The sequence below is a fragment of the Monopterus albus genome, unplaced genomic scaffold (genome assembly GCF_001952655.1).
Source record: "Monopterus albus unplaced genomic scaffold, M_albus_1.0 scaffold62.1, whole genome shotgun sequence".
NCBI lineage: Eukaryota > Metazoa > Chordata > Actinopteri > Synbranchiformes > Synbranchidae > Monopterus > Monopterus albus.
In genome coordinates this window covers 1807122-1821508 of record NW_018127942.1, presented here as the reverse complement: position 1 = coordinate 1821508, position 14387 = coordinate 1807122, and the positions used below count along the sequence as shown (strand labels likewise).

The 14387-nt window shown below is 40.5% G+C and overlaps 1 protein-coding gene across 1 annotated transcript in view; it reads left to right on the top strand.

Annotated features, from left to right (window-relative positions):
- The window catches only part of plcb1l (phospholipase C beta 1-like), a 129060-nt gene that overhangs the window by 63937 nt on the left and 50736 nt on the right, over positions 1-14387 (top strand). The window contains exons 4-9 of the mRNA XM_020603697.1: positions 3979-4119; positions 4794-4873; positions 7387-7440; positions 9174-9249; positions 10892-10992; positions 11768-11934. Of these exons, the coding sequence (XP_020459353.1) occupies positions 3979-4119; positions 4794-4873; positions 7387-7440; positions 9174-9249; positions 10892-10992; positions 11768-11934 (619 nt within the window). The remainder of the gene's footprint in view (positions 1-3978; positions 4120-4793; positions 4874-7386; positions 7441-9173; positions 9250-10891; positions 10993-11767; positions 11935-14387) is intronic.

Sequence of the window (14387 nt, the reverse complement as noted above, 5' to 3'; positions counted from 1 at the left end):
ACTCCACATACGATGTCCAGCTCACTCGATTGGTATTCACCCAACTTCACAAATTGACGCCTCTGTGTCAAATAACTTCTAATCCATTTCAGAACCATTCCTCTGATCCCATATTTTTCTAACTTATCCATTAATAATTCATGAGTGATTGTGTCAAATGCTTTTTTTAGGTCAATAAATATCCCCATCATGTATTTCTTCTCATCCATAGCACTTGTAATGTCCTCCATTTAGGTCGGTAATGGCCAGAGATGTCGACCGGTTCGACTTAAAACCATATTGGCAATCAGAGAGGATTTTATGTCTATCAATAAATGTGTCTAATCTGTTATTAAAGAGTTTTTCCAAGATTTTTGAAAACTGTGACAACAGAGAAACCGGTCTATAATTTGTGAAGTTGTGCTTATCCCCAGATTTATACAGAGGAATAATCTTTGCTATTTTCATATTATTGGGGAACTGACCAAGTCGAAACGACATGTTAAAAACATTGCATCCTTTCACAATGTGGCACTCTGTACCTAGGCAAAATTGCATTGTTAGGTTGCAAAAATAAGTTTGTATTCCTCTGTACCTAGGCAAAATTGCATTGTTGCAAAAATAAGTTTGTATTTCTTCTGTTTTTATGTTGCTCCTCCCTATTGCCTGAAAATATCAATAAAAATTAAGTTTAAAAAGTACTTGGTACATGTTGGCTGTAGTTTTAAATGTACAGTACCACATCATGATGAAGTACATTAAAGCAAGTGCCAAATGGCAAGTGTGTATGTAGCTGGGTCATCATCAATCATTCATACTGACATTTCCTTTGGTCTGATGTCCCTGTGTGTGTATCGATGCACACACACATTCATATAGGCATGCCTTGATTTGTGCCTCTCTGAGTACAGATTTATGTAGGGATACTCTTCAGTGGATGCGTGTTTGTTCATGTTTGTGTGTGTCCAAGCTGGTGGGGTTTGTGTGTTTGTGAGTTTAATGCTAGTTAACTGACAGAGAAGAGTTCCCATAGTGACACATGGCAGCTGCTAACATGCACCTTGTACCGTATGCCTTTATAAACGCATACTCACAAGCATGGCTAAACAGAATCAAAACACATTCACATGCATACACACAGTAGACATTCATATCAGTGGTCGGTGACTGGCTCTCACAGTCAAATACAGTATGTTGTGAAACATGAAACCACACAATCATTCCAAATGCTCATCTTTTGCTAGTTTAGCTCTAGACCTCCTATCTTTGTGGTAACTGGGGCTTCAGGCATGCCTTAAGCAGCTCCCATAATGCACAGGCACAAATTATTTGTCACTCACATTGTTAAACCCCCCTCCCGTCTTCTTCCTTTCCTCCCTTTTCATTGCTTTACTTCTCTTCTTCAGTGTTTTCCCTCTTCTTTTGTTCTCTTCTCCTCTCCTCTTGGCCTCTCAAGCAGGGCCCTGCTCCCTGACATCAGCTCATTTATTTGCTGAAGCCCTTTCCCAACATAATCACTGATGTTTCTCCGGTTGATGTGCTGTGAGTGCCTGCAGCGTCCTCCCAGGTCAGCCCTGCTCTGACTGCTCACAAGGAGATGAGCTGTATGTTCAGCCTATGGCTACAAGTAGCATCAAAACAGTATAAAATTATATCGACATCCAGGCGTTCTTATAAATTAAATATGCATCTCACCATCGCCTTGTCTGTTCTCAGAAGCCTTTTATCTTCGGCAGTCTGCCAAAGCATCCCTCAATGGGTACTTTGGTATTGTGTGTTTTAGCAAATTGAAAGTAGCTCTTTATGCTGTGATTGATGGGGCTGGTGGCATTGAGAATACATAAGTGGACAGTGATGGATACCCATCCAACTGAGCACTTCGTGTCCGATTGGTTACTGATCAAACCCAAGGTCGTGTAAGTCTAAACTTCTGAGTGAGAGTTATCTGTAAATCAAACAATTTGAAATCTGTCATTTTTTTCAATGTGCAGTAGTTAACCGCTCCTCCTTGAAATTATAGCAAGGCATGTTTTGTCACAAAAGTATCACGTAGCTACAGAAAATTGTCCCTGCTTGTATAAGAGACAGACAGAGGCTGTCAGAGGGGAGAGATTCTTCAAAAGAGAAAATGAATCGCCTCAGAAAAGTTCAGCATGATAATAATGGGTGCCGCTAAGCTGCACAATTTGACTGGGGGGTGTGAGGGACGTATAGAGGACATTTATCAGCGTGACATAGGACAGAATGCTCTTTGTTTGATTGGTTGAATTAGTGGGAGCTCATTTGCTTTCACTGCAGAATCCTTTACAGAGCTTTTTGTTGTTTTTGTTGTTGTGTTAATTAAACCAGAGCAACCATTTTGTATACTGCTAGAGCACTGGACCGCAAAGGAGAGAGAAACATTCACTGTTATTCTTGCACCTCTGAGACATTGTAGTTTGTCTTTATATGATCTGCACCAAAGACAAGCTGCTTATGTGTATATTTGCTCAAATTAGTTTGGTTTAGTTTTCCTCAGACAGTTTCCTCATCAGAATACAAATGGATTTTTCTTTTTGTAAGCTGGACACTTGCCAGCACCAAATGTTTTGTTACAACAGGCAGCCGACTTCTAACAACAGATTCATTTAACGTGCTGAATCTGTTGGAAGATGAACGTTGTAGGGAATTCATTGTATTACATTTGTTATTTGTACTGCTCAAAATGGAGATAATTTCTTCTCATAAATTTGCAGTAATATTGAAAGCAGTTATTTAAATGTTTCTCAGCAAGAATGGGGTTAATATCCTCAGCAAAGTGAATCCACTGATGATTTTTAATGACGCATTTTGTTCTTTGATATTATGGCTGTCACATTGGCCACTCTTCTTGCGTCTCCCCCAGTTAAAGCTACTTTGTGTAATTTCTTTTCAGTCACTGGAGGGTCTAGTGAAACCCAAAACAAACTGACACCATTACCACACCATGACACCGTAGTGCTCTTTGCCCCTCCCATCCTGTCCTGGCTATAACATGGCCTATGGATGCCTGGTTGTGCCAAACTGTACAAAAGGCAGCCTCCAGTCCAAAGCTGACGTTAGCTGGCTAAAGAGTAACTTTAGCAGTAAACTGCTAATGGGACACTAAAGCTCAAATTACTCCCAAATTGAAGTCGTATTAATTCATTACAAAGGTAAAATCATGCTCAGTAGCTAATGTTAGGACCTCCGGAAGAAAGTATGCCAAATTGTAATCAAATTTTCAGCCTAGTCTCCTATGAAAATGTAAAATAGCTATGTTGGTCCTAATCGTAAAGCATAGTAGTGTCACAATAACTGCTGTAAAATTGTGAGATGGCAACATTTTTTTGTATTGCACCTGGTGTCCTTCTTTGTGTTCTTTCTCTTGGTGTTTTATGGTGTTTGCCTAACCCTAAACATGTAGTTTTTGTGCCTAAACCTAACCATCAGTGTTTTTTACTCTAATATCAATGTGATACCTCCAGATCATTAAATGAAAGTGTTTCCTATCATGGTGCTGCCTAACCCACCTTGTTTGCTGCTGTCCTTCAAGCTTCAAACATGGAACCAGCAAGTGACATTCAGATCCAGTGGAGCTGTAGCCTCCCACCTTGCTCCTTGCACTGCCTCAAACAGCTGACCTCTCAATAATGACACAAATCAGACGTCAGTGCAGTTTATTCAGCCGAAGCTTTTTGTTGTGAACACCTAACCAAAATGCCATGACATAGAACACTACTGTCTCTCGTTTCCTCATAAAAGTATATCTTGTATTTTTCCAAGGCCTGTCTTATGTTATTTGCCACCGATGAAGTTTTTGTTTGAGCTGCTAGGTTTTAGATGCAGGTCTGGCTGAACTGTAGTCCACTGTTGTAAAGGAGGTGTAAAGAGTGTGCATACCGCTTAGTGAGAATAACAAACCTAAAGCTTGATTTATTGTTTTGTTTGAATTGGGCATGGTTATGACATGTTTGTCTGTGTTTGTATTTCATTGTTAAGGAAGCTAAACTGCGTGAGCTGCTGGACGTCAGCTCCCTGGCGGGTAAGATGGAGAACAGGATGCTGACAGTGGTGAGTGGTCCTGACATGGTCAACATCACCTACCTGAACTTCATGGCTTTCCAGGAGGAGACAGCTAAGGTAAAACTTGTACATAAATTAGCTATTAGTGTTATTTTCTGAAGTCCAGATGCTGTAATTTCTGTTTTAATTAGCAGTGGCATCAGTGTTGATGTAACATTTCTCTGAAAATACTTTGAAAATGGTTTTCAACTGATTAAAGCGTTTTACTAGACATGGTAATGATAATAAAAACAAAATATTTTGTTTGTTAAGTGAAGGTTTGAAATAGCTGGTTGACACAAAGGTTGATTTAAAATGATGAAACCGCTGCGTAACACTAATGTGATTAGCATCTAAATTTCTTACTTTTTAGGTAGTGATGAAAAGACAAGATTAAAACAAGTTCCAGTTTATTTCCTGTTCAGTTAGGAGGCTTGTTAGACTTTGGATGAAGACACTATTTTTTGTTGGTTCACTGACAAGACGTGAACTATTACTGTAACAGTGTGTTTTCTGAATTTAAATGCATACTGTATGTGTATAGTATAAACTAGACAGCCACGTTTCAGCTCTCAGCATTTATCAAGTCAAACAGCACTAAGATTGGTTTGCGCCTGACTGACAGAATCAGAATCAAGTTTATTGCCAAGTAAGTTTCACAAACAAGGAATTTGTTTGGTAATGTGGTGCCAACTGTTAAAAAAGAAGAAGACAAACATCATCTGTGTGTCCATGTGTTTTATTTCCTGCAGGAATGGGCAGAAGAACTGTTCAAGCTGGCATCTAACCTCATGGTACAGAACATGTCCAGGGAGGCCTGCCTTGAGAAAGCGTATGTCATCTGTACAAACATGAATTACACACACACACACACACACACACACACACACACACACACACACACACAAGCAGTCACAAAATAATGTAGATCTTCAGTGCTCAAGATAAATGTGAAAATGAAGTCTGCAAGAAGCAAAAACTGTCAGTCTTCACCAGCATCACATTTGACTTGTACTGTTTTTTACAGGAACAGAAAGAGCAGGAAACAGCAAATGAAGCTTCTCATGTAAAAGAGACACACTGTATAACTGACTGTAACTGACTGGCGGATGAGTGCTCCCACGCTCCTCTGCACAATACTGTACACAGTTAGCGTTTACCTACACATGTATGTAAAAACATATTTGCAGCATAAATATATGTGAACACAATATGAAATAAATATTGTAGATACCTTTAGTCATACACCCAAATCAGTATGTACTGTACACACACACACACACATACAGCTCCACCAGGCAGCCTGAGGGTTTGAGTTTATAAAGGTCACCTCACCTCACATTGGTGGAGCGGGTAAAGAGAGAAAAAACAGACAGCAAGGAAGAAGGAGGATAAATAAAACAGCTGGAAATATGTATAAGTTCATGAACCTAACTCTGTGCATCTCAGTTGGCTTATCTACTGTGACTGTACAGTATGTAGGTGTGTGAGTGTGTGTTCATATACTGCTGCAGTCTGTATTTTTGTTGTGTTAGTGACATAATGGCAGGTCAGTGACAGTAGGTCCTTAAACAGGTCAGCTTGTTGTGGTGTGGAAATTTTAGAGGAGTCACCATATTCTGCTGTTCTCACTTATTATAAATCTCCCCTGGCCCTTATCTGTGACTCTTTGTCCAGGAATCATCAGTCACTCTCACACCACCTCTGATCCTGTGTAATAACTTTGTCTGATGGCTTGCAGCACCACGTTTATATTGGTCTGGTAGGAGCAAACGCCCTGATCTATGGTCCACAGCTGATTTATCTGTGCACTGAGTGGAGCTCATGCAGAGAGGAATTACATATGAATCTGCAGTATTGTTTTGAGACAATATGCCAGGCTCTGCTTGGTGTCAACTCCCAGCTGGCTGATGTTTATCAGGGAACAGATTCCATTAACTCGCACCCCTGAGGAGGTTAATTGACTTATGAGACAAAGTGACCATCGACCACATACAGTAGTACAAGAGAATTGGATAGAGCGGGTTTTGCAGTCATGCCGGTTGCTCACAGCAGCAGTTGTTACGCACTGCTTGGTTACAAATAAGGTGATTCTTTGTCATATCAGTGCTGCAGCATGAGGAGGCTTCATCCCTGAAGCGATGCTGATGTTCCTCTGCATGAGGTTAATTCCCATTGCTAGCTTGAAACACATTTTTGGAGGGCGGCATAGATGGGAAATGTTCCCAGCAACAGGAGATAAAGCAGAACACAGCATGTCTTCGAATGGCTTTTTGCTATAAGATTTTCTTTTGATATAAGTCTAGTACAACTGTGGATACTCCAAGAATTATGTGACTGTATGCATCAGTGATTACATTTAGAAACACACTTCATATAATGAGATTATTGATGATATATTTTGTACTTTATGGCAAAAAAGTTGATGTGCGCAAATTAGTATTGGTATTACCACAGCTGAAATGAAAGCTGGCCTCACTGGTTTACCATTAACTGGAGAGGGAGAGTAGAGATAGAACGAATAAAGAGAGAGACAGACAAAGAAAAAGAAAGTACTGAGATAAACAGAAAAGGACACAGATGTAATTAATCTGTTTTCTCCCCCTCGTCTTAATGAATAATACAAGCACATGGAAGTTAGATGAGGACATCAAGAAACACCTGACTGTTCCCTCCTTCTTTCCTTACCCCAAGCCTTTCTTACTTTCTTCTTTGTCTTTCATCCTTATTTCTTTTTCTGCACCTTTTTAAAAAGCCAGTCTTATGTAGCTTTTGTGACGTCAGCTGTTGTCAATATCTCTCAGCTAATGCTTCAACCCACTTCACACAAAACACAGTCTGGCCCCATTAACCATTACAGTCAATGGTGACTTTGCCTGTTGCAGCTAGCCTGCCCTGTGAAGTGGACACTGTAATGGATATTAATTATTAGCCAGGAGCTACTTAAAGGCTAGCCTGCGATGATGGCTCATGTTGCAGCTGAGCTATTTATAGCCCAGGCTTGCTTGCCTGTGTTGCTTCTGCATGGATCTGTGCTGCCAGTACAAGGCTTCCAGGGATTAGCTGCAATTTTTACCTGTCATGTAAACTCAGTTAGTTATTTATGGTATGCCAGTCAGTTGCTGGGTGTTGTATTGGTACAAGTTTGCATTTCACCACAGTGACAAATGCAGTGTCCTTAATTTGCACTCTCACTCTTAGAAGGACATGGCAAACGATTATGTACATCAGTTATGCATGTGAACCCAAGTAAACACTCACACAAATTAAATTTGAAATTTAATTCCTCACACAGAAATACTGCTGATTATATTTTGTGTAAGATGTGTGCTCTGTCTGATGCAGATACACTCGGCTGAAGCTACAGCTCAACCCTGAGGGGCGAATCCCTGTCAAGAAGTAAGTCACTCTGTGACTCATCCTTCTCTCCCCTGCCTCTGCTCTTTTGATCAATGCATACCTTCCTCTGCCTTCTCTCGTTACTCTCAGCATCTATACACGTCAATATATGCACATTCTCTGAATATGTGTGCATTTATTAGAATATGGTATCCCTCTCTTCTGTCAGACCTTCCACAATATCCCCCTTTCCACAGCTCTTCATCTCTGCAGTAAAGCTTTCTCCAAAGTTTCTACCGCTAAGAACAGCCCCTAGTGGTTTGTGTGTGGTGTGTGCCTTTGTTTTACTTACATTATGTATGTTAACATACTCACATTGTGGGAAATCACTAAATTTTAGGGTGGCAACATGGTTTAAGCTTAGGGTGAGGTTAGATGTTAGGTTAGGTGTTAGACATGTAGGATAAGTCTACAGGAAAGGAATGTAAGTCAATGTAAAGTCCCCACAAGGAATGAAAACACAGCATGTGTGTGTGTGTGTGTAAAGTAGCATGTCCTGGGCAAGCCCCATTTATATTTGTCACTAATTTTAGCTCAAAATGTGCTCGTGTATGTGAGAATTTCCTTTTGTGTATTTCAGTTTTGGACATTTCAATTTCCGTTTCACTTATCTGGGAGTTTGGCATCAGCTCATTGAAAATCCAACTCTCTCTGTCCCCATTAGTCAAGTTGAGTTTTCAGGCAGGCAGCAGTGAACTTCTGTGATAACCTCCCTCAGAGCTGCACAGAAAAGCAATGGGTGTCAACTCAGAGAGGCAGCGAGACACTCCTTGCCGTTTAGGGAATTAACCTCCCAGCTGGGAGGACATGTCATCTTGGCCAATGCCAGCTTGACTCTGCTTTCCCACTGAGCATACATACAGTATGTGCTCGTGGATACCTCTGCATGCAGTTTACACAGGCTGTGGCCAGCAGGAACAGACCTAAACAGTCAGCAGTAGCTATGACAACACTGGAGATGATGGCACTAAATCACATTTATCATCTATACACACTATAATCGCAATTAAGTGGTAGCACAACACATATAGTCTATTTAATAAAGTGTCCATGTGGGTTTGCCTATGTTGGTAAAACGTCTCGCCCTTCACACTCACGCATTAGCAAGCACAGATCTACTTTAGTATCAGACGTGCAGATCGAAAAAGTCCAGAACTGGATCTTTGTATAGGATGTGATCCTTATCATGGTTTATTTAGTGGTTGTAAAATTTGTGTATGGGCTGAAAGAAACATTTTGCTCTGTTGGATACATGTAATTGTTGGACTAATGAGGATTTATTCCACCAATTATTTGATATATTTGTAATAGGATTTTAAATGTGTATAGATGTGTGTTTGTGTTTTATATTGTACTGTGGTGGGCGGGTGAAGATGGTGTGTGAGAAAATGCAGTTGTTTTCGGCCATGAAAAAAAATGAATGCAATTGCTGAATTTTTAAAAATGCTCACCTTCAAAATAAAAATTGAAAAGCTGAAAATTAAGTTCCTAAAGTGATTTTTTTTTTCACAGTGCATGTGTGCACCATGAATGACATTTGTAGAGATATACTAATTTATATCATTCTACTTATTTATAAGAATGAGTCTGTACTAAATATTAGAAACACCTCTCAGTGTGACCTGATATAATTTTCAACAGCCATACAGCTTTAAACATTTACACACAAGCTGCACAGTAAGTGCATACACACATACAGTTACTCAGAAGGGTGTGTTTATGTGTTCCCACAGCATCTTCAGGGTGTTCTCAGCAGATAGGAAGCGAGTGGAGACAGCCCTGGAAAACTGCAACCTACCTTCTGGCAGGGTGAGACACCAAAAGCCTGAAGCGCCCTCCTTTTCTAGTACTACGGTCTCCTTGAGTTTGCTCTGTCTCTGAACCTGCCCCTGTCTGTATCCCTTCCTCTCTATCTCCGCCTGTCTTTCTTATCTTTTAGTCTCTAAGCTCTTTCATCTTCTCCATCCATCCATCAGTGCCCTGTCACCATTCAGCTCATTCTTTATTCTCCTGAAACAGCAGCTGATTGCTACTTTCTGTATCTCATCTGTGTGGAGTCTTATTTCCTGGATGTCTGCATGACTTCTCACTCAGAACTGATTTAGCCTTGGTTGTAATGAAACAAATAGACCCAGTGGGCGCAATAGAGTTGACAAAAGCTGTTTTATCTGTACCTCTCTCAGATATCACTAGAGAGAAGCTGCCCCCTGATGCATAGAGGTGTAAACACTCCCCCCAACACAATAAACAGTCTCTGTAATCCAGCATTAGCAAGTACAGTAATTTGCATATTTGGAAGTTGGAAAATGCAGTTCATGCTGAAATATATACACATACAGTAGGGCAAACATATTGTATGTACACTGGCATCTGAATACAAACACAAAAATAAAAGCAGATGCACACACACACACACACACAGAGAACAAGCTACAGTATACATAATTAGCACAGGGAGATGGAGAGAGCCGGAGGTAACGTGTTGCTGTCTGAAGGTCTGGTGGGATTTGCTGTTGTTCTAACGCGCAAGTAATTACAGCTAAATGGCGGTGCTGCTGTTAATCTGTCAAACACACACACTCAAAGGCAAAAGTGCAAACACAATATAGCTCACACCAAGCCCGGGTTTTTTGCAGGGCTTGACCTGACCAGTTTTTATACGGATAGCCCAAAAGCACAACTCACAAATGTATTGGCTGGGACTCCTTAAGGACAAAGATCTAGATCCGGACATCTGAAAAGGCACCGACAGCCAGAGAAAAGGTCCCAGGATGGTCGATTGTCCAGCACAGTGAACTTGAGTGACAGCGGAGAAGAAAGAGAGCAAGGCGCACAGAGGGAACAAACAAACAGGGTTACAACGATGCAGTTGTTTTCAGAATGTTGGCAGGACAACATGGACTATTATACTCTATATAACTGGGTAGTATTTAGAGACTGGAACCCACATGTAAGAGAACAATAGCAGATACAAGGTGAGATACTGTATTTCTGGTTGCACACTTCAACAGCAGCAGCTTATTTTTCCCTATCCTATCTGGGAGACTAAGGATAGAGGGTGTCATATTATGCACAGACTGTTAAGCCCTTTGAGGCAAATTTGTGACTTGTGCACATATTAGATCCATAATTTGCAGATAATTCAGGGTTTCTGCATCTTGGGAAAAAAGCCTAATAGAAAAAGTAACAGAGGTTTAAGATAACAATATGAAAATGGTCTTGCATGAGGCCCATTGTTTGCAAGCCTTTCAGTTGCCAGTATATGTCATTTTTAAAGCTGTAGCACCTGTGCACACACTAAAAACAGATGAGCAAATAAACAATAAAAAACAACACAAACCAGTAATAGTACGTAACAGAACTAGTGGATCAGTTCAGAACCTGCAGAACATAGATTTGTATGTGTTTGCATGTACGATTTAACTGACCATGTTGCTGTTGTCTGCTGCAGAATGACTCCATCCCACAGGAGGACTTCACTCCAGAGGTGTATAACATGTTTCTGAGCAACATCTGCCCCCGGCCCGAGCTGGACCACATCTTCTCTGATGTGTAAGAACTACTGTATGTTTCCTTTAGTTGTATTTTAAAATTCTTCCCAGAAGGTAATACTGTAATCAGTGCAGCATTCAACAAATAGAGCAATTCCCAGTTTAGAAGTAAAGTTGTCTGAAAATTGTGAAACAGTAATTACTTTCTTCAGCGATCTGTTGCTCTTTTCAGACTGCAGCTGGATAATAGCAGACAGTCTTCACAGGGCAATATGGCTATGCAGATTCCTGATTTTGACCTTTTGCCCTATCATAAGCAGTTAATTAGTACAGAACGGTGTGTTGTAATGGTTCAGGTTGTGACTCCTCGAGTCTGGCTGTGCATGTCCCTGTACTGAAGAGGCAGAGCTGCCCTTTGGTCCACAGAGACTCAGACAATCAGCCCAGGCGGCATGCCAGCATGACAGGGACCACTCTAAGTCATAAATCTAGATTTTAATCACAGATAAGTGAGATGGCAGGAGGATATGGAGATGATAATTTACTGGAACACACACAGATATGAAAGGCGTTTTAATCAAATGTCATAATTTACTCAGCATAACATTTAATCCTCTGCTCCTTTGCGTGTCTCTTTCTCTCCCTCTCCACATCTATTTGCTGCTTTAATTACCACTCCTCCCCTCCATCATCATCTCCTCATTTTATTTGCTCATATCTCAATTCTGTTATTGCACCCACATTTCACTTAGTAACCCAGTACCTGTTTTTTCTATTTTTCCCTTTTCCTGTTCCTCCTACTCACCTTATTCTCTTACTGCTTCTCCTCCCTTTAGTGGTGCTAAGAGTCGCCCATACCTCACGGTGGAACAGATGACAGAGTTCATTAACAGTAAACAGCGAGACCCTCGTCTCAACGAGATTCTCTACCCTCCTCTCAAACCAGAACAAGTCCAGGTGCTGGTGGACAAATATGAACCCAATGTTTTGCTGGCACAGAAAGGTCAGTGGATCAAACGCCTTACAATACAAACACAGGCAAGCTAACATGCTTATGTGAATGCACAAATGCATGTAACACACTCAGCAGCATCTTTTAAAACACAATTGTTTCATAGTAAAAAAAAAAAGCTTTATAGTAAAAAAAACAACAGTACTTGGAACAAAGTGGAAAATACAATGATCATTTCAAGGTTTTTGTGCCCCCATCCTCTTTCAACCCTACTGAGACTCCACCTCCCCCCAACCCTCCACTCCAGCCCCCACCACCAATAAATTTGGCACAGGTGTTACCATAGCAACAGTCCTGCTGCCTGGGGTCCAGAGGCTCAGAAAGTGAGGGGATGTGGTGGGGTGCCACAGAACAAAATGCTAGAAGTCTGCAAATACCACACACACAAACATACATATGCACAAAATACAAACAAAAATGTTCACCTGCTGCAAACTCTTCCAAACTTTACAGAGGAAATTCCCTGACATTTTATTTACGAGAAAACAATTACATGAGTAGAATCCTTGAGTGGTGAGAGAGAGCGTGTGAAAGAGAGCGTGAAAAAGGTAGAGGGCGAGCTGCTAGTGTGTGTGTTTTAGGAGAACAAATGGCAAGTGGAATGAGTCAGGGAGCTTATGTAGCCCGGCTGAACACAAATGGACAGTACACGGCTATAATGAGCACACCTCCCCGAACACAAAGATACTATACATGATCACCGTTACACCTTTAAGTGAATGAACAAAATAAAATCTAGTTAAACATAGGAAGATTTGTCTTCAATAACTATGAAATAAGTAAACCAGGCACTAAGTTCATGGCATGTTGTCAGATCTGTTCCACTCCTGGACCGCTCCCCATCAAACTTCTCTCTTCAAAATTCTGCACAGGTGCTCGTGACATACTTTAACTCTGTTCTTGCAATGACCTTGGAAGAACATTCATCACAACTGTCATATTGAAAAAGTGCCCATCGACCCCAGGAATCAAGAGAGGGTAACATGTTCTCTTGAATTGTGAATTCATGTTGCAACCAATGAAATACACTTACCCTGCAGTATTAGCACTCATACATCCCCATATTAGAGCGCTCCCTCCACCATGATTCACAAGGGGGCCATGCCTAAACATGACTTGGGTCTCATGAGACCACAGTTTGGATTCCCAGAACTCTACTAGTTTCTGTATGGGCCTTGGGCGTTCGTGTACTTTGCCTTCAGCAGTGGCTTCCTGTCTGGATGATTCCAGTTTGGCATTCGCAGATGTGGCCAGCTGCTGCACTTTTCTCAGAGGAAATCGCCGAGGTGATCGGGGATGGCCTAAATGATTTAGGGAGCTTGTCACAAGTCCATTCTTTTACAGTACTAACAGTGATTTGCTTATCCTTTTTTTTACCCTTATCCTCTCTTGTATGATGAACAGATTTTCTTTCTCAGGTCTCCAGACAGTTCTCTCCGATGTGGTGCTGTCAAGAGAGATTTAACAGTTTAAGTGCCACTTTTGATTGCCAGCTACTTAAACCTGTGTGAGTAGTGTGATTAGACTCATTAGATTAGTTTTATTTTGGAACTTTCAGTAGGGTGCACCCATTTTTGAATAGTGGCTTTTTAAGAAAAGCACATTTCATCATTTAATATTGACATGTTTCATTGGTAAGTGATACAAACAGCATTAAGAAACCAAAATATGTCTTATTGGTGATTAGAGATAGCTAAATTTGTTAAGTTTTAAAGGGTGTGCTTCTTTTTTATGCTATATACTGTACATTCAAAATGCTTACACGCACACAAACAGGGAATTGTGTTCCTCTTAATTTCTTTTTACTTTGTGAAAATGAAATGCCTGAAAATTTTTAGCTGATTCCCCAAATGCCTCAAATAATCCTATATAAGGGTAACAGTGGCAACTGAGAGATCTTGAAGCAGTTTGGAGTTAAAGAAAAAGGTTGATATCACTTTTATATGTTCTTATACAGTCATGTGAAAAAATTAGGACACCCTTTGAAAGCATGTGTATTTTGTAACATGTTTTAATATACGGTTATTTAATCTCAATTTTAACAATACAGAGAGATTAAAGTAATACAACTAAACAAGTAAAACTGAAGGAAAGTCTTTTCAAGATCTTCTGTAAATGTAATTCTACAAAAATGCCTATTCTAACTGAGGAAAAAGATAGCACACCCTCACATGTATGCCCTCTTAAAATGGCTCAAATCACACACATACAGTGCCTTGCAAAATTATTCAGCCCCTTTACTTTCAGTGCAGCAAACTCTCTCCAGAAGTTCAGTGAGGATCTCTGAATGATCCAATGTTGACCTAAATGACTAATAATGATAAATAGAATCCACCTGTGTGTAATCAAGTCTCAGTATAAATGCACCTGCACTGTGATAGTCTCAGAGCTCCGTTTAAAGCGCAGAGAGCATCATGAAGAACAAAGAACACACCAGGCAGGTC